This window comes from Xenopus laevis, chromosome 7L (genome assembly GCF_017654675.1).
Source record: "Xenopus laevis strain J_2021 chromosome 7L, Xenopus_laevis_v10.1, whole genome shotgun sequence".
Classification (NCBI taxonomy): domain Eukaryota; kingdom Metazoa; phylum Chordata; class Amphibia; order Anura; family Pipidae; genus Xenopus; species Xenopus laevis.
In genome coordinates, this window is record NC_054383.1 from 40,852,808 (window position 1) to 40,876,767 (window position 23,960).

Genomic DNA, 23,960 nt, shown 5'->3' on the forward strand with positions numbered 1-23,960 from the left:
TGATGTCAACTTCACCGCAAGAAACGCATCAATTGCTTCCACTGAAACCAGATTTTGCTCTTTTTCGGATAAAACAACTGGGAATGGTAAAATTCAAATATGTTCTGTGTGTTCAGCCAATAGCTGAGATGGGCTGTGAGTGTCCATTTGTCACATCCGAGCTTTATTCTTATCTAAGGTTTTTCTCATCCTTTAGTTGTTCTTTTCCTCTGTAGTTTTAATCCCAAACTCACTGTCTCCTCTCCCCCACCCCCTGTGCGTGGCTTGGAGTGACAGGCTCAAGCAGGGACCTCCTCAGTCCAGCAGCTCCAGTATTTGTGCCTCGGCGAATCACAGAGTGGTGGAATCTATTGCCTTTGTCTGACAAGTCATCCATCTCCCGGCTAAAGGGGGAGGGCTGTGTGTGTGTGAGAGAGTGTGTGTGTGTGTGTGTGTGTGGGGGGGGGGGTATCTGAGGGGCTTTGCAGCTTTTAGAGAGACACACACGGGGAGAGGAGGCTCCATTCTCCAGCCAAACCTCCTAGCACACACATCCCACCTTAAAGTGACAACTCCTGCCGCTCTCTCCATTTTAGGGATATTGTGCAGCCCCCCCTCAAACAAATCACACACCCCTGGATTCTTTTTTTTTTGTCCGCTCCTTTTCGCCTCCTGCTTAACTTTGCGTTGAAGTCAGACAAGTCCAGCCAAAGACTTTGGAGGAAAGCAAAACTCACCTTGCACCTTCTTGCCTTGCTGCTCGACGAGCCCGGCTCCAGGAGAGAACTGCAGTCATGCCCTGCACCTGCCGCCCTGACAGTTGCTCGTCTGCCCGCGGAGGCTGCTGAAGGGAAAAGTCCTCGTTGCAAACTGCCAGATTTGCCTTCTTCTTCTTCTTCTTCCCAAGCTGCCTACACTGCTCCGGTGCGATTCCTGCCTCCGGCTCCCAGCAGCAGAAGAGGGGGATAGGGGAGTACAGCGCTGCTCATACCCTCCACCTAATTTTCTTCAAATCTTGAAGTTCAGTCCAGAGGCGAAACGGCGACTACAGCCGAATTCCTCCCTTTCATTTGCCTCCCCATGGATATGCACTGCAAGGCAGACCCCTTCTCGGCTATGCACCGTGAGTAGTACCGGGGCCCGGCTCCATCTATTGCCTTCTTCCTTCTCTAATAGCCGTCTCTTTGGCTCAGCTGGGGCACAAACCCTCTTCTTAAAGCTGCCCACCTGCCACTGGTACATTCCTCTGTGCCACGACCTCAGCCTCTGCTCTATAGGCTTTACAACATTCCATCCGTGCCCTACTACCTCTGCTACCTCTGCTACCCCTGCAACCCCTGCCCTTGTATTTCTACTACTCACTCCTGCCTCTTCTTCTGAGCCACGGAGACTTATCATATCATAGTAACCTTCTATATGTAACACAAATATTTTAATCCATAAACAAAAAAAAAAATCACAAGCCTCTCAAAGGGTAAAAATGACCAAATCTGTATCCGGGTCAGCTGTCACTAAGTAATTATTTCTATTTCATGATCAAATATGATTATAAAACTGCAGACATGTAGCCAACTTTCCTTCTCCTATGCAATATTTGCATGTTTTACTTACTGCCATAATAACAATAATAACAACTGTAACTGTATAGTTTAAAGACCTCGCCGAAAAAAATAGACAAAAAGGTAGTCACTGTAATTTCATTTTTAAAATACAATTTAAAGCTCCTTTTCCTTTAGGTTTGTCTATTTTTTTTTATTTTTATTAGGATTGTAAATAGTCGCTTTGTAACAGTAAAATAGGAATAATATTCTCAGCTACATTTATATATATATAGATATAGATATATTAGCATTTTATTTCATTTATGCTGTTTGAAAATATTATATATATATATATATATATATATATATATATATATATATATATATATATATATATATATATATATATATATATATATATATATATATATAGACTGTATATCTATATCTATATCTAGATATAGATATATATATATATATATATATATATATATATATATATATATGTGCGGGTACACTTTCTTCATTGTATTGGTCATTTTTTAATAAATCGTATTTAATTAATATTCAATATAATACTTCTTGAATACAATCACAGTGTATAAGGTGCTAATATTTTCAAAACAGCATAAATTAAATAGAATGGTAATATATATAGTTATATATTTGTATACGGAAGATACAAATATAAACACATTGATACACTTAAATATAAATATATCCATTTTTGTATGTGATTCGGAATGCTACATTGTTATATAGACAATTTATAATAAATTACAATATTCCTATATACACATAAAGACCATGGAAGCTGAACATTAATATATTTTAATAAAACAGTGCAGTTACAAATTGAAAGGGAAAGGACCTTTTAAAAGAAACAAAGAAACATAAACGAACATAAACTAAAGCAACATAAAGCCGTATGTGACAGCAAGTTTGAGACATATATATATATCTATTTATTTACACACGCAAGGTAAAAAAAACAAAAAAAACAATTACTACCAAAACAATCGGTTATTGAATCTAATTTTAATTATTAATTTTTAATCTTTTCTGCATCTGTTGCCTATTTAATAATACGTAATATGAGTTATCAGAGGTACCTTGAATAATTTATCAGAGAGGTGCAGAGAAAATTGCTGGCTGGTAACTTTATAGCCAACATGTGCAGAAGGATCTGTATGCAGTCAGAAAACAAGTCTATGGCACGATCGCTTATTAAGGTGGAAAATAATTGTCCATTACGAGTGGGGAGACTCAGGGCATTGGGGAGAGAGTGTGGGGGCGTGGGGCAGACTCAGTGGGCACAGGACAGAGAGTAATGGGAGAGAGATTGGGGGAAATGGACAGTGTGAGGGTTCTGATGGGAATAGAAGAGATTTTAGTTAGAGGAAGGGAATTTGGGGTGGGGAGGTGGTGTTTGGGGAAAACTATATTTGTGCGGAGAGTCTTGGATCGATTTAAGGGCAATGAGAGCTTCCTCAACTTCAGAGTCAATAGATCACTGTCAGCAGCAGCGGCAGCAGCAGAGGAGAGAAACTCACCAATATAAATAACATCATCTGCCTGAAAACTGCCTCCTGTTTCCAGCGCACAGTGATCGCTTTTATTATAGTTATGTATAATCGGGGACACGCACACAGATTCAAATAAAGCTATTGTCTATTTATCTAGGCTAATAATAAATACTATGGGCACATGACCCTCTAGCCTCCATTTATGCGGTGTGTGTGTTTTTTACACAGCCCCTCCTGAGTCCTGCAAATAATGTCAGCTCCCCAAATGCAGCGATGTGATTGAACGAGAAGGTTGCAGCGCGCATGCCCCTGTGTGCCACTAAAATAGTCCCACTGACGGTCACGTGCAATTTCGTGGTCTCTCTCTCACGGTGGGAATTTGTGTCCATGATTGGAGGCGATGTACGTTGAGCCATTAATGGATGGGGATTTTCCTTGGGGACAGCTGAAACACGTGCCTCGTAAAGAGCTGCTTCCAGACTTTAGCTGCAGTCGAGCTGCTGTAGGTGGTTGCTTGTTGGACCAGAATCGAACCGGCAGATCGTAATGGGCCAGCATGCTAATCCTCAAGCCCAGGCCTATTAAAACTTTCACTTAGCCACCTGGGCTGCCCAGTGTGTTGTTCATTGCACGAAACTGGGGCGGATCGTGCGAGTATAACAATCTATGGGCAAATTGTATCACAATGGCCTAAAAACCAGGATAGGTTGTTGGCACGATCGCTCATTAGGAGATTGAAAGAGCAGCTAATCTATACAGTGATCATTATTTGCATGTGCATGGGGGGCTGCTGTTGTACCTCTGCTCTCCAGTGCTCCTCCATTCACTAAATACACATGACTGCTAAATGAGTGTACTGTAAATGTATACTTATATATCAATAGATTTAGGTCAGGTATCTGAAAGTCTATGAGAAAATCTTTTGCTGTTTCCATTTCCGCAGTCTCCGACTAATCTTGTGTTTATGTGTGTTTTTCTCCCTCTTGTGTGTGTTTTCCCCATTCCCTCTTTCCCAGCAGGGCATGGGGGTGTGAACCAGCTCGGGGGGGTATTTGTCAATGGCAGACCCCTACCTGATGTGGTGAGACAGAGGATAGTGGAACTGGCCCACCAAGGAGTGAGACCCTGTGACATCTCCAGGCAGCTGAGGGTCAGCCATGGATGTGTAAGCAAGATCCTGGGCAGGTAAGCACCACTAATGTTTCTGTGCATCGTAGGCCATCGGCAGACATCCGCACACACACACACAATGTACAGTTAAGGTGGCCATAGACGTAACAATTACGATCTTTCTTGGCAAAGATCTTTCCAAGAAAGATCGTTCGTTTCAATACACACGTGTAGAGCTGAATCGTCAGATATAAAGGTAGATATACAGGGAGAAACAATAGAATTCTACCTGTATCTGACGATTCAGCACTAACAATGGGCGATGTTTGGGTCTCTTCAAAGGCACCCGATCAAAATTTTCCGTCCAGCCCGATCAATGAGCCGACCGATATCCAAGTCTTCTGCCGATATCAGTCGGCTCTTTTTCCACCATACACGCAACGAATATCGGACGAAAATTCGTTTCGTACGATATTATCTGTGCGTCTATGGCCACCTTTACGGTGTAGATCTCTTCTGTACCACGTGGAGTCAATAAATACGCACTGAACTTTACGCACTGAACATTACGCACAGATTCACTTGCTCTCAATCTAATTATGGACCCGATTAGAACCATTCTATATTCCATCTAAATACTCTCACAGGTCAGAAATGGAAAGTAATGAAATGTAGACGCCTGTCGGCCAACCCTAGGGTTGAGGGTTGTCGCCTAGTATTTATATAAAGTAATTATACTCATACAATTTATTACAATCCCGCAGCATTGGGGTGACTGTCAGAGAGTTGCTCTACTGATGATCCCAGTGTCATTATTAGCGGATAATAAATGCCCATCAGCTAACTAATATTTATGCCATAGAATAATTGCTAATATTAATCAGTTAATTTATAGCAGAATAATAAAAAAAAACGCTCGAAACGAATCGCCTGCAACTGGATTCACATAGCGACGGGCACATCAGCATGCCCCCAATTCATCTGCATTTAATTGTGCAGATTCTTTACTTTCTGGTCACATCCTTTCTGATCGGATAAAAAGCTAATCGTTATTATTTAGCCGCTATCTATATACATGCACATAAAGAGAATGCATTCTTAACTTCTAATTGGATTCAATAATAACTTTATTCGTAGTTATCATCGGTATTGTTTGATTCCAGCAGTAAAAGCAGCAAATGCTCGCACGGGCCTGGGCAGTATTTATCTAACATTAATAATACACCCGCGTGTTTCCTGTGCAGAATAAAAACCTGCGATCGCGCGTTCTTATCGAACTCTATCGTGCTGACTTGCGCCTTGCGCTATTTCCTATGGCAGGTACTATGAGACGGGAAGCATTAAACCAGGAGTTATTGGCGGATCCAAACCCAAGGTTGCCACTCCCAAGGTTGTCGACAAAATCGCAGAGTATAAGAGACAAAACCCTACAATGTTTGCTTGGGAAATCCGGGACAGGCTTTTGGCTGAAGGAATCTGCGACAATGACACGGTGCCCAGTGTGTCCTCTATAAACAGGTAAGGAAATGTTGCTGCCCCATTGTCTTCTTATTTGCTACCTCCTCCCCCTTTACCTGTTTATTAGCACTGCTCCCATGCAAAGGATTTTCACTGTGGCTCTTGTACTTTGATAGGATTTTTTTTGTCAATTAATACATTATTAATAACAAGATAATAATATGAATAATATATATTGCTACCTCCTCCCCCTTTACCTGTTTATTAGCACTGCTCCCATGCAAAGGATTTGCACTGTGGCTCTTGTACTTTGATAGGATTTTTTTTTGTCAATTAATACATTATTAATAACAAGATAATAATATGAATAATAACACACTAATACAATTCATAATAATAACATGCTATTAACATTCATAATAACATGCTAATATCTCTAATAATAATAATGCGTTATTGAGAATAGAGAAGCAATTTCCCAAAAGCTCCCTGTATGACCATGCGTATGTGTTGGGGCCTATAATCAGGCATTTTATACACTGTACATTCTTACTTATTTACAATATGCACAAGCAATTTTGGGCAAAATCTGCCAGTTTCATGCCTTTGTGTGGTTTCCATCTGAAGTCACTTTTGTTTTCTCAGTAATTAAGACTTTAACAGCTCCCACATTTCCAGACAATCACAGGGCCTAGCTGCTGAACCATTAAAATACCAATGTTTATTTCTCTTAAGTAAACAGATTTAAAACCGAAAATAAGCCAGCCATTCTCGCACGTGTAAAACTGGTCAGGATTACGAGGCGTTTACGTAGGATTCAGCTCGTAACCAAAACTTTGATTGATAAACAGAAAACACTTTGCGAGGAACCCCTTTTCCTGCTTGTTCACTGGCAATTACTGGCTTTAATGGATTCAAAAAAAAGAATAACACAATGCACAGGCTTTAAAATGACTTTAAAAGGCATTTTAAGTCATAATATCACAAGACCCAAATACCCACACACAAACACACAAGCGCAGGCATGTACCGTCCCATTAAATAAAGCAAATAAATCTGTTCATATGGTTTTTTTTCCCGCTATCTTGATTAATATCTGCGCCATGTTATTATGTTTTTTAGATAAATAAATAGACGGTACAGCTCTAATTAGAGAATGCAATGCAAAAACAAAGCAGAAAATACCATTTAGATATTATCTGTTCCAATTGCACTGGCATCCCACGTAAATGTTTTTAATATTTCACAAATGACATGGAATTATCCCAAGTCATCTTGCAAGCAGCAGGTAAAATTAACTGCTGGAATGTACCTTGGCTTCAGAAGATTCCCTTAGACACACATGCACTGTAATATACTGCTAGGCTACTCCAGCAAATTATCCCAGTGTGTGCCATCTGTATTAAAATGGTTATTAAGATATGAACAGGGTAACATAATACTGATAGACTAATTATACACCTACCTATAAACCTCCCATATTCATTTTTTTTTAATCTTGTTTCAGCTATGTGTAGAATAAGGAGTAGTTTAGCATCCATATAGAAGTCCTTTTGTGATGCAGGGCAACACTAGCAAGCTTGCAACCACATGGAATCCATATTGCGTCATGCAACTGCCATGTTCTGGTTTCAGCTGTGTTGGAAAATGTCTGTAAAACAATGGACTCGGTGCTAGTGTCTTTACACTAAAGTTTAGGTCATGAAAAATTATGATCAAGATGTAGCGGCATTGGCTGCTGCATTTTATTTGAATATGGCTTTTTGATGCCCCAAAAGGTATGCATTTCTATTACTTCAAAACTTTCTTTTTTAAATGGACATTTTAGGCCTAGTCTTGAATAACTGTGTATTTGCAATCATAAATTCCAGACGTCTAAGTTTTGGAGGCTTAGGAATCTGGTTAAAATTTTGCATTGCCTAAAAGCTTGATCTTTGTTTTTACATTGCACAGGGAAAATCCTAATTGGGGGCATCCTAAGTGCCCTTTGGTAACAGAAGATAAGCTCAGATCCCTTTGCTCCTAACAGAACATATATAAGTATCTTCATTGTGAACATACTTAAATGTTTTTTTAGTAGGGCGGTGATCCCTAAGGTCTCAAAGGGGATTGAAATGTCGCACAGAGTAAAAAAATAAATATTGAGGCACTTTATGTAAGGGAGTGCAGGTCATTTTTTTTACATATATAATAATTTTTTCTGCCCTTGATTTCATTTGGGCTCTGTTGTACATTCTGTAGAGTAAGCAAGCAAGTCTGATATTAAAAGATATGACCAAACTATGACATCATGCAACTTTTTGGTGCCAAGTCATGTGGGCCAGGTGACTTTCTGATGAGTTGCTAAAGCAAATATGGTACAAAGAAACCCTTCCCATTTTTTTGGGTTCTTTTATTTCCGATTTTATATCTTTGCCAATGTTATTTTAAAGTGATGTTGATATTTTTGCCAATGATTTTTTTTTTCTTAATGTTTACCGCTATTACAGACATACACAGTGTTAATTTGTGTTCTTATGTGTGATATTAGCTGTTCGTTATTTATTATTGTGATCACAAAACAGATTTTTTTTAGATGCCTATATTTATTATACAGTACCTAATTCAACTGCGTTCTATAGGTATAAATTACAGAGAAGAATTGTGTCTTTGATACCCTATTCTTTGTTCTTATTTTGTATTTCCCTTATATATACTTTTCTGGCATATACTATTTTGCTTAAACAAAAGGCCTTCCTTTTATTACTTGTTCATTCAATTGGTTGAACCAATACTCTGCTCCTTCACTAGGTCATCGCCTTAAATTTCCAAAAAATCCGAATACAGTTGGTCTTTGATTCTACTACTAACAAAATAAATCGCCTGTGCCAGATTTCAGTTTTGGAGTAGTTGGTGTTATAAGAGAAAAAGCTGAGTACTTTTACAGTTGGATCCACTGTGGTTCTGCCTATAGATACAGGAAGTAGTAATTTAAAGTTGAGTCTTAGATGGACAAAGGTCTTAAATGCGTGAATCATTTTATTTGTGTTCAGGGTATCTTAATTTTTAAACAAGGACTTTTTAATGCTTTATGACTGAGGCCCTTACGCTGATTCTGTTTGTGTTTCTGCATACGACAACATAATATCCTAAAATGTTAAGCATGTGGGTTAGTCTAAGCGGAAAGACAGTTGTGTTCTAAATTGTATCAGTTTGGTTATGGATTTGATAATCAACAGCAAACTTCATGTACTGATCCTGTGATGATTGTAGTGGTTGCTAGCATTGTTAACCAGGATACATGTGTTGGACTCAGAGATGCATGTCTCATTTGAAGGATTCTCTTGTCCTTGGCGAACTTCTTTCTATAGAATTATATGTATTTTTTATTGTTTAGATTTTAGACCCTCTAAGAACTAAAAGCAATATCGCCATCATTCAACTTGGTCCTCAATTTAAAAAAAAAAAAAAACATTAATTAAAGCAACGTTATTAATATCATACTGATGTTCTTTAGAAGCCATGTTTGCTACAATGCAGCGGATCCGTATCAGTTAAGAAATTGAAGGGATATTACATCTGATAAAAAAAGAATATCAAGTGTATTTTACAAATACAGTTCTATAAAAAATATGGATTAACAAAACTATGAACAATTAAATATGTCACCAAAAACCATATAAATACAACTAAATTGGATTCTTGATTTAACCCCCAAAGTATATACAAAATACTAGCATTTAACTTTATTTGGCAACCAATTCTCTTGGCTTTTGATAATGCCCGAATAAATGGTGATTTAAACATTTTGCTAAAGGTTTGCTCTGTATTTAAGCTGTGCCGTTATCATCATCTCTTGTTGAAGAGAATTGATCCTCAAAAGGGATGGTAGAAATGTCATAGAAGGCAGCTGACTCCAGTAGTAAGACTGTCACCCACTGCTGCTTCTTCTCAGTTGGCAGCACATAGTTTTTATCTCTAGATCATATGAAAAATTCTGTTGGGTAATTTCAAAACCAAGATTTCTATAATGATAAAGTGAAATGGAAGATTAAAGAGTCTTGCCACAATTTCATAGAGATGCCAGTTTATTTTGTTTTCCAATTCAGCATACCAGATCTAGGTTTAGATTCGGTGACTAACATATCTTCATCCCATCCAGTTTGCTGTTTATATTCTATGAAAAAGAACTTGCAAGCTGTCAAATCTCATAATCAGAAAGCAGCTAAACCCGAGAATGGACAAGGGTTTGCTGGTATTTATTCTATGCTAAAGGCTTTATACTTGTAAACCTGCCATGCTTTTAAGTATACATATATTTAAAAGTAACTAGGTCAGAAATGCATACATTTTAACACACCAATTCGAACTGTATGCAATCATTTTTAAAGGTAGCGCATGATTTGGTATCACAGGGAGACATACTCCCCCATATGTCAAGATGCTGGGTGACTGCACCAAAAGTATGTGAACTTGTCAGTACTAGTAGAAGCTACAATGTATTGGAGACCTCTCTGACATCCGAGTTAAACATGTACAAAGGCCAAACTGCACTTTCAGTTGACTTTTTAGCAACTAGTCAGTAATGCTGCAAGCACATGCAACATACAGACTGAAAACTCATTAAGATAATCACATCAGATATGAGATGCTATAAATGAGATGTTATAAATCCACACAGTGAACAGGTAATGTCTCAGTTGCTATTTTCCTTGTTCACCATAGCTTCATTTATTAATGTCCACTCAGAGCAGGGCAGTGCAGCGAGGGTGGTCTGGTGTGCAATCTTATCCCCACCGCTACAACAATCGGCCCATAGAGAGGCAGATTTAGATCAGAGACTTGCTCAGACCCATCTGTCTCTATGAAAACCAATCAATAACACAGTAACCAGATCCACTGTCAGTGGGAAATGGACAACAAAATAGTTCAATACTAGTGTCATACAATGGCTGTGTGCACGGGGAAGGTGGAATTTGACAGACATAATATAAATACATTTGTTAAAATCTATTTTGCATTTGTCCTAATGGCATGCTATAGCACATAATGAAATCCGGGTAGCTGATTACTGGGTCAATTTTAATAGACTCTAGACTCTTACGCTATCAAGAGTTGATACAATAAGAAAGAGTGTCATCTCTGGGGATTGTTTTCCCATCAATAACTCATCCAGCATCTAATCTAGACAACATCTTAAATCTATCCGAAATATTCAACTATTAGCATAGAATTACAAGACAGGTCAAATTAGCTCCTCTTTTACAAATTGCTACAGCGTTGCATTAGACACTCTACCGATATCGTATAGGAGAATCAAAGTCCTTTATGAGTAGACTCATTTGATAGAGGACAGGGAGGCTTTAATTTCTAAACATGATTAATCACACATACAATGAAACACATTTATACAATTAAGCACACAAACCTTTATATTAGAACACAGTTTTGGGCACTCTCAAACCAGTGTTAGTGGCATAATACCAGTGATACAAAGTATAGTGCACTATATGTCAGATTTGTACAAAGTTTCAGATCTTGGTGGAGAGGGAGGAGAATAATAAACATGAATCCCTCCCATCTGCGCAAGACGGAGTAGGTTTTGCATTAATGAACTTTGCACTGTAACTAGGGGTCAGTCTTCCGTTAAGCTGGCATCAGCATTACATTTTAATGAGATGTTAAGAGAGCATGGGCTGGCTCACCAGAGACAACCGCACGCACTCACATGCACACACACAAAAAGTGAAGAAAAATTCATTTCATGCACTGTGGCTGCATAAGAAAGGACAATTTGAGCAGGTTCCAGCATATGTATGTGATAAATGTTAACTGTGCATTAATCGTATTAAAGAGGCACCTATAAACTTTTCATTTCTAATTAAATTCAGGCCAGCATTTTTTTTTTCTTTTAAGAAACCCAGAACACCATAGTCCTATTGTTTATGTGGGAAATTAAAATGCAAATATAATGGAATTTATTTCCATTATTGGTTTGATATGCTAGGATTCTCTTTTTAACAGCCTGCAATTATTTAAAACCAGAACCTTTTTTTTTATCCTGCTCCCTTTGCTGGGGGATTGTTCTTTTTGTTCAAGGTCAGATGCCCACCGAGTGCCCAAATCCTTCGCAGAAGGTAGTTAAAATGTGCAGGCTGTATTACAAAAACAATGCTCTATGACTAAAGCAAAGCTGATTATTGTTATATGCATAAGGTTAGCTTTCTAACAGACCATAGGACAAAACCTTGATGAAATATGCATTACAGCAAATTACAAAACTTAGTTGCCTGCTAACACTGTGTATCGGTAATAATAATAACAATATGAAATTGGATAATTATAATAATGACGATACTTACATTTTTTATGGAGCTAGACTTAAACTGAAAACTAGCACTGCTGAATGAACATATCCTCTATTTGTCTTAAACAGATTCTAGAGACTGCTGCTGTCCGCATAATGACCTCAAAAAGGATTTTCTTGCCAATATGATATTAAATTGACATAGAGCAATGAACCATAAGAAAGGCACAGAGGTGTGTGTGTATTATGGAACAGACAATGGCCTATATGCAGAGCAATGAAATATATTCAACAAGGCCATGCAAACCTATTCTTCTGTGCCTCATTTCTTGTGGGTGCCCCTCTAAAATATGAAGTTAGGGAGCTGAATATATATATTCAGTTTTTCTTAAATGTGTATGTATATCTTTTTTTTAGGTACATAGAATTGACCTTACATTTCCAAGTGGAGATAATATTCTAATACATATGCGCTAAATTGCATTAGTGCTGTTCCCCACCGTAACCAGCATCTGGTACAGTTAAACATTTGTATTCAATTTAAATTATATTCAGCATTTTACAGAGTAATCTTTAAGCACTGTGTGAATATCTACCAACAATGGCGCAATTCTATATTAGAACAGTTACATGTGTTAACCAATCCCACAATAGGTGTAATTATTCTAAATATGATTAAGTGCTATTGCTGATTGGCTGCTATCACTGGTTACCTCCCTTGTATAATGTTGCTTCTGTTTTAGTAAATGGTGAGCAATAAATTCCCCTGCTGTAGACATAGAACTTATTATCTAATTTCTGCTACATTAGTCAAAGGTAGATGAGGGGACTTACTAAAGATCAGAACAGATATGGAACATGATGTGTGTTTTCCTGTCCATTGTTATTTTACCATAGGAAAGCTTGTGATATAGGAAATGGATGCAATTTTGTTATTATTACCTTTGAGCATATTTGCAGACACCCATGTGACTGGGTTATGTATAAACAATGGGACTGGCTAATGATTCTAATGGTTCTAATATAGTATTGGCAGCTCACGCAGATCTGACCACAGCGGCATATTTCTCCTAAATCTCTTTATTTATTCTAACATTTGCCGCCATAAAAGACTATCCCTTGAGTATTGATAAAGGCCATTACTGAAGCAAATGTGTTGGGTAAGGAACAGGTTGTAACCACGCTTATTGCCTTACTGTTTAACCGTCTTCATTTTCAGCACAAAATCCCACTGCACAGCGTATATTATAGTGGCAATAAAGTGAAAGCACTTATTCATATAACACATTGCCAACCACTTTCTTTTTTACTGGTGCTTCCTAATTTAAGGTATATTTAATTGCACAGGAAACAATAGACCCAAACTAACAACAGATAGGCTAATCATCCATAGCCGGCTCCAAATATAACTTACTATGGCTACTGGGGATTGGAACAAAGAGGGCAAAATTATTCTCCATCCCCAAATGCTGTGGCAACTCCAAGAGGATTAAACAAGAGCTGCCAGTTTTGCAGAGGTGATAAAATCCTTATATTTTATATCAATATTTACCAACTGCAGAGTGTCTTTATACATTTGTAGCTCACTGAGGAATGGAATGAGAAAAAGGAAACAGCTTAAACCCCAAAGTAAAGGAAAAGTCTGCAGTCTATAAAGTGCCAATTCTATATAAATAAATTCAGCATTTTGATTTTAGGCATATAAATATTTTTTAGCCTTGAGAGGCTGTAAGTATAAATAAATTGATACCACAATGGAAAATGCGTCTGTTTTATAATAATACTAGCACACCACAGTATCTGCACAAAGTAGCATTATCGCGCTATACAGTATATTTATATATATATATGACACAATACAAAGACATATCTTTAAAAAAATTATGCCCTAGTACGTCCTCTAATTTTCATGGGTGCATAGGCACAAGCTGATTCGCCACACCTGCGTCATTATTTATGTCAAACACATAGAAAATACTAAATGTCAATGCGTAATGAAAAAATAGAACCTTCACATTCGCAAATTAATTAAACAGTAACGCAGTCCATGAAATGTTAACAGTAATAATCAAGCATAAAACAACAACCCAAAACAGGCAGAAATAAACATTGTGCAGAAACAAAGACTTAACAGGTTGGGGAACTGTTTAGTATGGGATCTTTGTAGATGAGTCACATTTGCTCTTATAAAACCATATGATCAAAGACTTCATACAATGTTTTTTGCGATGATATTGTCTTAGTGATGGAAGATCCAATTCTTTGCACGTCAGGGCTCCATGGTTGATTATATTGATACCATAATGCAAGGATTTGGCAATTGCCTATACAATTGAGAGGTTCCTGTCCGCCTAACAAAGGCAGCCCTATAATTGTGTAAAATGAGATCAGGGATTATTAATCAGTGGGTAGGGACCCTAAAGTGGGCCCCCGTGCTATTTCGGTTGGTTCATCGTAATTCCCTTTAATAGTGTCGAGTTTCTTCCTAAAACAGTATAATAGAAATTATAACTACATCAGGTTTAGAACCGATTCTAATTCAATTCTAGGGGAACAAAGCAGAGACTCTGAGACTTAGAGGCAGGCTAACAAAAGATAATTTTTCCAAGCTATATCTAAATAATGAAGAAATTATTTTCTTGGTTTATAAAGTCGCTTGACAGACACATTGTTTTTTTTACTATGGGAAACTTTATGATCAAGACAGCCAAGAAGGTGTTGATAAATTATATGAAATACAAACGGCTGAGAAAATGCCAGGAAACATCCAGGAATGCCCAATTCCTTTAGTCTAAGTCTCCATGTATATTAGATTTTTTTGGCATGTACAATTAATATGGTTGTTTATAGAATCATGATATTAAAACATTTTCAATGATTATGGAGGTTCAGACTTATTCTCCACATTGTATGAAGCTGAAAATAACCCTCAGCTAAGAAGAGAAAGTCACTTTACAATATATCGCACTTGATTACTGTCCATTTAAAATATCCATCAGCCTTTTCAGAAGTGAGATTGTGTTACATAGTCAAGTTGCAAGAACTGATTTACTTAAGACACTGTATACAGTGCCATTTTGATCTTGCCCATGTATCTTGTAACATTATTATCTTGACTATTCCTAGTGTCAGATATGATCAGACAGTGGTACTAGGGACTCATGAGCCTCAGAGTAACACCACAAACAGCTGTTTGTGTGTTTGTTATGCACTGCCCTTTATGCTTTGGTGCGGAATGATTGAGAGAGTAGGAGAGGGCAATTGAAGAAACATGATCATTTATATATTTTTTTTCTTTCACAGCAGATCAGTTGTTATTGAAACTGACAGAGAGAGCAAGACAGTGGTGTGTGCAGAGGAATCCCCCTTTAGTGTTCTCTGCATATCCATTATAGAAAAAGTCAAGGCCACTCATACAGGGTGTTCAGTGAGTATTGATTTGGTCTGCCAGCAATTTTAATATTTCTTCGGGGACTTTCTAGCAACGGCAGTTAATTCACCCTCCCAAATTGCTTATTCAATAGAATGAACATGACTCCTGAATAAAGTCTCTGAATTTATGCCAACGGCACAAGTCAGGTGGTCAATCAATTCTTATGAAGCTAAGTTAAAAATAAAAATAAAAACCTGGATACTTTTTATTTTTATGTGGCTTCAGATCAGTATGGCTTTGGTGGATAAATAACCTTTTTTTCATTCTTACTATTGTTCTTTATATTAAAAAAAACCAATAACACTGTGTATACGTTTTCTAACACTGGCCCTTTGCAAAGTTAAGGGTAATGTTTCCCTTTTTAGCTGTTATCGACCTGTTCTTAGCTAGTATCATAATAGGTCTTTTTCTTACTGACATCTGTTACTCTGGTTTTGCAGAACGAAGTAAGAAGTTCTTTGAAAGCAAGAGTTGGTATCTGTGCTGGCGGCCTGCGAAGGCCATTGTTACAATCCATTCACAAAAGCACTGTTGGCGGAAGCTGGCAATAATAGGCCTCTGCTCTGCTGATTTCCACAAATACTTTAGATTTTTCAGCAAATATATCAGCATAAGAGACTGGAGGAAAAGAGAAGGGAACAATCTATATTTTTTTTAGTCCCATGTTGGGCAACATAGGGAATTCTGGTCATTAATTCAAGTCTATGTTACAAGTGTCCTTGGTATTAGGCCATATTTTGTTATTGTTTCAATAATGTCATTGTTAAAAAAATGAAGAAACATGTTTGATGCAGTGTATGCAGCTCCAAGGCTGGCAAGTATTCTATGGGGTATTTGGAAGTATGTCAGCATGCAGTAATACTCACACATTCAGTATGCAGAGTTTTCAAATAAGGGAGTACTTTCTACATTATAAACGTAATTATATGATAGAGCAGTATCAGATACCGATGCTGAGGAACTTTGAAACTGCACACTGGCTACAACTTGCGTGCTTTAAAACACTGGCAAATGTTTTACAGGTTTTCCAAGTTTCCCTTTACTAGTTACCAAATTATAGACATAAGTATGAGGAAATCATTGTATAATTCAGTTTGCAAGTCAATCATCTGTTGCACAAAGACCCAAAAGAAAACAGTCGTCATTAGTTCAGGTGGTTGACTCACAGAAATTCTTGTTTACATGGCAATATAGAGCGGTATTTCCGGAAAAAAAATGCCTGCAAAACAAAACTTCCAGTAGTTTCACAGCAATGACACACACACAGTACTTTCGCAACGATGACATTTGCCGGTATAATGAAAATAACTATTAATATTAAAATATAAGTACAAGGGTATGCTTTATCTTCCCTGAGAAAAAAAGAGGGGTCTCTTACAAATAGGCATTCTGGTGAATTGTTCTCAACTAAAGCCTTAAAATATTGCTAAATTTAAGATTCTCATGCAGTTAATCCCTGCATCTAACAGCAACTGAATAATCATGAGACTTAGGGGCAGATTTATCCATGGTCGAGCTGTTTGAATTGTGAGCTTTGTAAGGTTTTTTTACACCTTGAATAAAATCACTCAAAACTCGAAAATCAACTCAAATGTTTTTTATGAAAAAATTCGAATGTGAAAAACTTAAATCAGTGAATTCGGGGTGAAAAACCTGAATACTCGCATTAATTGCTTCAATTAATAAAAAACCTGAACATCATGAAGGCTACAAACATCTTCAAATGATTGAAGGGACCTCTGCCACTTCTACATGACTTCGACAGGTTTTAGCTGGATTATTTTCGGATTGTAGCTGTTTCCAGCTTTGAGGTATAATAAATCTTGAAAAATTCTAGTTTTTTTTTTTAAAACCCGAAAAAAAATGTTTCTTTTTTTAAAACGGAAAATTCGAGTTTTGACTGAAAACTACCCTAATAAAACTCAAATCTTTCAGGAAAACACAACTCAACCTTTGATAAATCTGCCCATTAATCGATGTGACTTCGCAAAACGCTTGGTGAGAAGCTCAGGGAACTCTAACACATTAAAGCAAATTTTTGTATCAAAATAAAACCTTGAATAGTTCTGGTGAAATGACAGGGACAGCGCATGAGTTCCATAAATTGTATTGCCTTTGCAGATCCCATTGTATTTTACAAACCAAACATTCAGGTAGAGCTTTATCCTGAAGGCCAGAGCAGCTGAGAAAATCTGCCTCAGGTCCTTCTGATGTGACATTGAGAGAGTTGAAAGGTCCACAGATATGGCACCATTACCAGCTATGAAAGGGACTCATAACAACAGGACAACTTTCTGGTAGCGTCTTTTAACAGAGATATAGCTTTCAATATAAAGGACCAATTCTCCTTTAGTAACTGTGTTTCTATAGTGAGACTCCCTGCAGGCAATCTAGAATGGGTAATGGTGTAACTATCTCTACAAATAATATCACAGGCACATATCTTCTTCTGCAAAGTATGGTATCTTTCAGAGAGCACGAATTTCAATAAATGCATCATTAAATATGTAACAAACTTGCATTTCCCTTCATAGGGATGCAGGTTATTTAAGTTTGTTTTCCTAGAGTTAAATGCCTTACAACTAGAAAATACTAGAAAATACGTTGCTGTGCATTTAGCCCATTTTGATATTAAGGATTTTATGTGCAAGATGAAATAAAATTAGATTTCATGGGATTTTATACATCCTGAACTTGCAGCTTTGCCAAGATGCTTTGAGATGTATGAGCTATGAGCTGCAATCAATAGGTAGATAAATATTAGTAGCTTCAAGCATTGATATAGCTGCCCAGTATCACTTGTTTAGCCTCTGGTTTGCTTTGGCCCTCTAGGTGTTTGGTTCCATCAGACATTTAACCTTTTCTACAGTGTCATCAGGCTAAGAGGAATCTAATAGTGACATAGGACTTGTGCTCAGGACTCTGACACTATTGCTTAACTGTCAGAAATAATTTATAGTTTTCTATTTACATCTCTTTGCCTGCACCCCATCCCCAACCTATGGTTTCACTAAGGTGGTGGAATCAATAAATGCAAACATCCAGGATGGTACTTCAGGGTGTTTTGAGATAGAACGCTAAAGGGTCTAGCCTGGGAATCAAAAATAGAAAGAAACTAAAAAATGCTCAATAGGAAGATTTGACATGACGGGGAATTAATAAACAGAATTCTTTATGCTGAAATGGTTTCAGGCTGATAAAAAAAAATGTTTGAGAACAGCATATTTGTGCTGTGTAATTTCTAATGATTTAGCATTTCTTACTTAAAGATGAGTCTGTGCAAGTGAATTAATATTATTAAAAACATTATTTCTTGATGATGATGATGATGATGATAATTTGGCCAAAGGCGGCAACTGTCTCATTGGAATCTGTAAAGATATTTTATTTTACCTTTGCAGATCTTGCCTGTAAATTATTACTGAAGAATAATCTATGCCCATATGTTAAAATTAACTTCAATAATAATATTGTTGACTAAGCATGGCTGGAAACAAATTCTGCTGATAACTATTTAATGGCTAAGACTGTTGAGAAAACAGGCAACTGTAGTGTTATCATAACAAACGCACATTATGCAATATGTTAGTAGCATTCAACAATTAAGCAGTTGGAACATCAAATGATGAGGTTAATCAGTACCTGCCGGTTGTACCTAATATTCAGGGTCAGTGTCTATTTTATACTGCCTCTTCAATGTTCCGGGTTCTTACTGACCAACTGCACAGTGTAATTATAAGTTTGGCATGGCATATATTGTAGTTATTGTTGCATTGTGCCCTAAAGTGTGCCTTGTCTTGTGAATGGGGAAATGGTGACTAATAGCATATTTCTAAAATGTTATAATCCTTAGTCGCCAAATTGAAAAGCATTAAAATAGTGCCACCAAACCTGGCAGTGTTTGATGAGGAATCTGACATACATCTACAAAGCGTGAATATGGAAAACCCCATACACAACATAGTATAGTTTTTTTCTGTGTCTGCACTTATCTTGGGGCAGATTTACATAGGGTCGAATATCGAGGGTTAATTAACCCTCAATATTCGATTGCCGAATGTAAATCCTTCGACTTCGAATATTGAAGTCGAAGGATTTACCGCAAATAGTTTGATCGAACGAAAAATCTTTCAATCGAACGATTAAATCCTTCGAATCGTTCGATCCAATGATTTTTCTTCGACCTAAAAAATGTTTTTTTAGGTCGAAGATTTAGAAAGCCTATTGGGACCTTCCCCACATTGAATCGAATTGAATATCGAATGGTCGAATAGTCGAATTATTTTTAGTTAGACTCGTTCGATTCGAAGTCGTAGTTGAAGTAGCCAATTCGATGTTCGAAGTAGCCAAAAAAATCATTCAAAATTCGAAGTTTTTTTCATTCTATTCCTTCACTCGAGCTAAGTAAATGGGCCCCTATGTGTTTGTTTAAGAGACAAGTCTGGTATTCTTAAAACAACCTAGTATTTACTACAATAAACATACAACTGTTAAAATGGACATAAAGCAGTGTAATTCTTTAGGCCAGGTGACAGTTTATTGACATTGTAGCCTTTGTTACAAGGGTATCAAGTTATGCATTGGAAACATACTGTAAAGTTAAAGTAATGAGACACAATAACTCATAAACTGGGCTGGGGGGAAATCTCTGTCCTTTGTGTTAAAACTCACGGCTGTTAAAGTGTGTACGTTTGAGTGCAATTCGCAGGTAATTTACAAAACAATGGTTTCACATCAAAGCAAATGTGTTCTTAGTGGAAGAAGATACCCAAATTCAATTCTATGTATATGATGGTAAATTGTATGCACGCTCAAGAAGGGAAACACATTCTGTGAACATAACATACAGTATATGGCAAGCTATGGATAGTAATACACTGTAATACAATGAGCCATCAGATCCCAAGTCATCTGACTTTGTATATAGCCTACATGGGCTGCTGGAAGTTGGCAATAGCTATTTATTTACTTGCTTACGTAGAAAACTTGTTAAAACAGTTCCCCAGTTCTGTTGTCCAGTCCAAATTCAGCCCTTTCCCTTTTAATTTTCATTACTCATTTTACAGCTTCATTGTCTTTGAAACCTTGTTATGACTTAAAAGGAATTGCCACCATTAATCTGCTCGAGCTGTCATCATGTCCCAAGTCATTAGTTATGCTTTAAAATGGAACACTTGTCTTTTGTATTAATTAACAAACTAGAGGACATGTATGAAGGAAAAAAACTCCTACCTCAACACAGAGGTTGCTTGAATAATCGAAAACATGCCCAGTGTAGCCATATAGAATTTTTTCATAAATACTGTAACACGATGGCTATGAATTCTGCTAAAATGCTTATTTTTCATTCAGTAGTTTTTGTCAGTTCTCCCCCAACGAATACTCTGGGGGTTTTTTTGCCTTTGGGAACCTTCTATAATCCTTTACCGTAGTTCATGTAATGTTAGTCTTGTTTATAACTACAGATTCATGAAACAGACGCCAATTTACTTGTGTCGTGCTTGCTATATTTATTCCCTCGGTAAAAATTGTTGCCTTGCGTCCATACATTTTTTTTGAAATTAAATATTTTGTGTTTAAGTCTTTATGGTAAAAAAAACAGCTGAAAGTGCATGTGGTAAACATAATGTTCTCTTCCGACAGAATTATCAGAACGAAAGTCCAACAGCCATTCCATCCAACCCCAGATGGATCTGGAACGCCAGTCGGCACACCCGGGCATACTCTTGGTAATTGAATTCAAATATTGGATTTGTTTTTAGAATCAAAGTTAATTTGTGCCTATCTATCTATCTATCTATCTATCTATCTATCTATCTATCTATCTATCTGTTATCATCTATTTTTCATATTGGGTATCCATTCCTACTAATTTTTCATATTTATTGTGTTAAAATTTTTCCCCTGCAAATTGGGAGCCTATATTTATGCATGCAGTGTCTCATTTAATACCATAGCAGCCAAATTGCGTGTCAGTTACTTATAGCAGTTAATTAACTATTTGTTTTGAAAATGAAAGCTACAGTTCGTTGCTATGAATGCCTACAACAATGCAAGTTAACACATAATTAGTAAATAGACCCACTATCTCCTTTCATCAAATAAGCTGTTTTGGTGTTTTCACAACAAAATTCCCCCCATAAGGATGAACATTTAAAGAGAATTGATAGTACGTTATAAATGTTACCCTAACACCCATGATATTAAAATATATATCACATACTGAAATGTGATCTTTAATTGCTATACACAGAGAAACATTAGTTTGTTTAGAAATAAGGTGCTCATTGAAAACATCTAGGGATAATTTACTGTATAGAAAGACAATAGTGGTTTGGAAATGATAGAACTCTAACTCCCAGAAACCCTATGTCATTGAGCTGCTAGAGTAATGTTAAGTGTATAGGCCGCAACGGCTGCTGCACCAAAAGTGGCTATACTTGGATTTACAGCATTGCCAGGAGAGGCCTCACTTATCTATGTGAGTGGGTGATGTATCCATCAAAGAGATGTACACCATGAAGCATTGCCAGTGATACCTGGATACAGAGCAATGCTGTCATATGGCATGATATGTGTATTTTGAAATTTTTATCCAGGTGACCTGATTTATTGTTTGATCCTGTTGGTGGAGGTATGGAATTTATTATCCAGTAACCCTGTTATCCAGAAAGTTCCCAAGTACAGCAATGCCATCACCCTTAGTACGCTACTTAAAGAACCAATTCCTTTTTCACTGATTTTCTTTCTCTCTGAAATTAAAAGACAGAACTTTGTGCTTGGCAACTTAGCTAGCATAAATCCCCGTTAGTGTTTTTTTTAATTATAAAATTGTTTTGTAGCTCTAAACCAATGTGCTTTACATTATGGAAAACCCAAGTGTTATAACCTGCTTGGATAGGAATGAGGCAAACAGTACTAATGCCCGTAACAAAAATGGTTCCTACACCAAACATTCCAGATAATAGATCCCTACCTGTATAAAGTGTGCTTGTTATTTCTATGGCTGAAGAAGCCTTTGCTTAGATAGTCCTTAAGTGTTTGTTAAACCTTAAGACCAATAGAGCACTGGTTGATCCCCTCTCTTAGTGGTGATTGTTGGTGTCAAAAATGTAAAAGTTAACCCCTAGAGGTTTGAGCACAATAGTCAGTGTGAGAAAAGATATTTGGGTTTATCTCATATAAATACTTTTTAAAGTTACCATTACCACACCTTAAGCTAGGGGCTCAAACCTATGTCATGTTTTATACTATATGGTGTATTTCAAGATTTATAGGAGTTTGCCTGCATTGCATATTTGTACATGGAATCAGTTAGAAGATGGTGGTTGGGAACAATTGATCCTGGAGTGTAGTGGAATAAAAGGGTCATTAAGATATTTGATAATATCCTTTAGTAATTGAATACACAGAAATTAAACCTCAGTAATATTATTAATTTATTAAGCTAAAACTGTTGTTCCCTGTGTTTCTTGTGGATAACAAGACAAGCAATATGATAGTTCCCACACAATTGTAAAATCTGCAGGAATGATCAGTGTGTCATGTGATCAAACTAAGGTACATTACAAGGAATATAAATTAAATATAAATTCAAATTATAGATAAATATGGGGTATATTTCCCTGTAACAGTTAATTGTTAGATTTATCAGAAGAGCAAGTGAGAAGAATAGGGACATTCTTGTCCTTACTAAAACAGTGACCTAACTGGAACAAAAATTACTAATTTCATTACACAGACATGGCACAGTTTTCCCATCACCAGAGTATGAATCATATTCATTAAGCAATACCTCTACTGCTTGGGGATTAATAGACAAGCCAAGGGGACTTTAAAGCGCTCATTGCATAATAAGCTCTGGGGACTAGTTGTATAGTAAGATGCACAGGTAACACAAATGTTTTATACCTTGTTGTACTCATTGTTGCTTTTTGACATTGTTATGACAGTGTTTGGTTTTTAAAGGAAGATTTGACTTGTGTCTGTGACTATATTAAGGTTTTAATTGTAATATAAGCAAATCTTCTGTAATGTCTTAAAAGCTTTCAGTTTGTTCATTTGCTTCCTTGTGATGTGACCTCCTGCTTAGTTGGTGGGAGCTTTCTGAATGTCTGGAGTGTGTGAGGATAAGCCCAGTTGTGTTGTTCTGTTTATTAGGATATGTCTGGGTTACTTTCCAAAGTCAAGTTAAACTAGAACAATAATTGCAGGCATTTCCTAGAATGTAGGATCTTAAGGAGTCCCCTAAAAGTGCTGTTTCCTCACAGCCTTTTTTTTCTCCTTTCTCATTTTGTTCAGTTCCCAGTACAGCATCTCCTCCTGTCTCCAGCGCATCCAATGATCCCGTAGGCTCTTATTCCATTAATGGAATCCTGGGTATTCCTCGTTCTAATGGCGAAAAGAGGAAACGCGATGAAGGTAGGGAAAAAAAAGAGAGAGGCTCTTCCTCTGCTCTTCATTATGTGTCTCCTGCCAAAGGGGTCTGGTTTCAAGTGTGTGCATACCAGCTGTTCCTAGCCCAGATCACTTGTAGTAATGGGAAAGACTTCCATACAACACCATTTAACTTCAAAAGCTCCCATTCCCAAGCCTTTTATGTTTTGGTTGCTTGCTGATATCAATAG

The 23,960-nt window shown here is 37.0% G+C and overlaps 1 protein-coding gene across 14 annotated transcripts in view; it reads left to right on the forward strand.

Moving 5' to 3' along the window:
- Positions 1 to 438: 438 nt before the first annotated feature.
- pax2.L (paired box 2 L homeolog) overlaps positions 439 to 23,960 on the forward strand; it is a 62,529-nt gene continuing 39,007 nt past the window's right edge. For 3 of the 14 annotated variants that reach the window (XM_018224277.2, XM_018224281.2, XM_018224282.2), the window contains exons 1-5: positions 442 to 1,102; positions 4,063 to 4,231; positions 5,477 to 5,674; positions 20,977 to 21,062; positions 23,635 to 23,754. In XM_018224277.2, coding sequence (XP_018079766.1) covers positions 1,060 to 1,102; positions 4,063 to 4,231; positions 5,477 to 5,674; positions 20,977 to 21,062; positions 23,635 to 23,754 — 616 coding nt within the window. In that variant the 5' untranslated portion in view covers positions 442 to 1,059. 14 annotated transcript variants of the gene reach the window in all.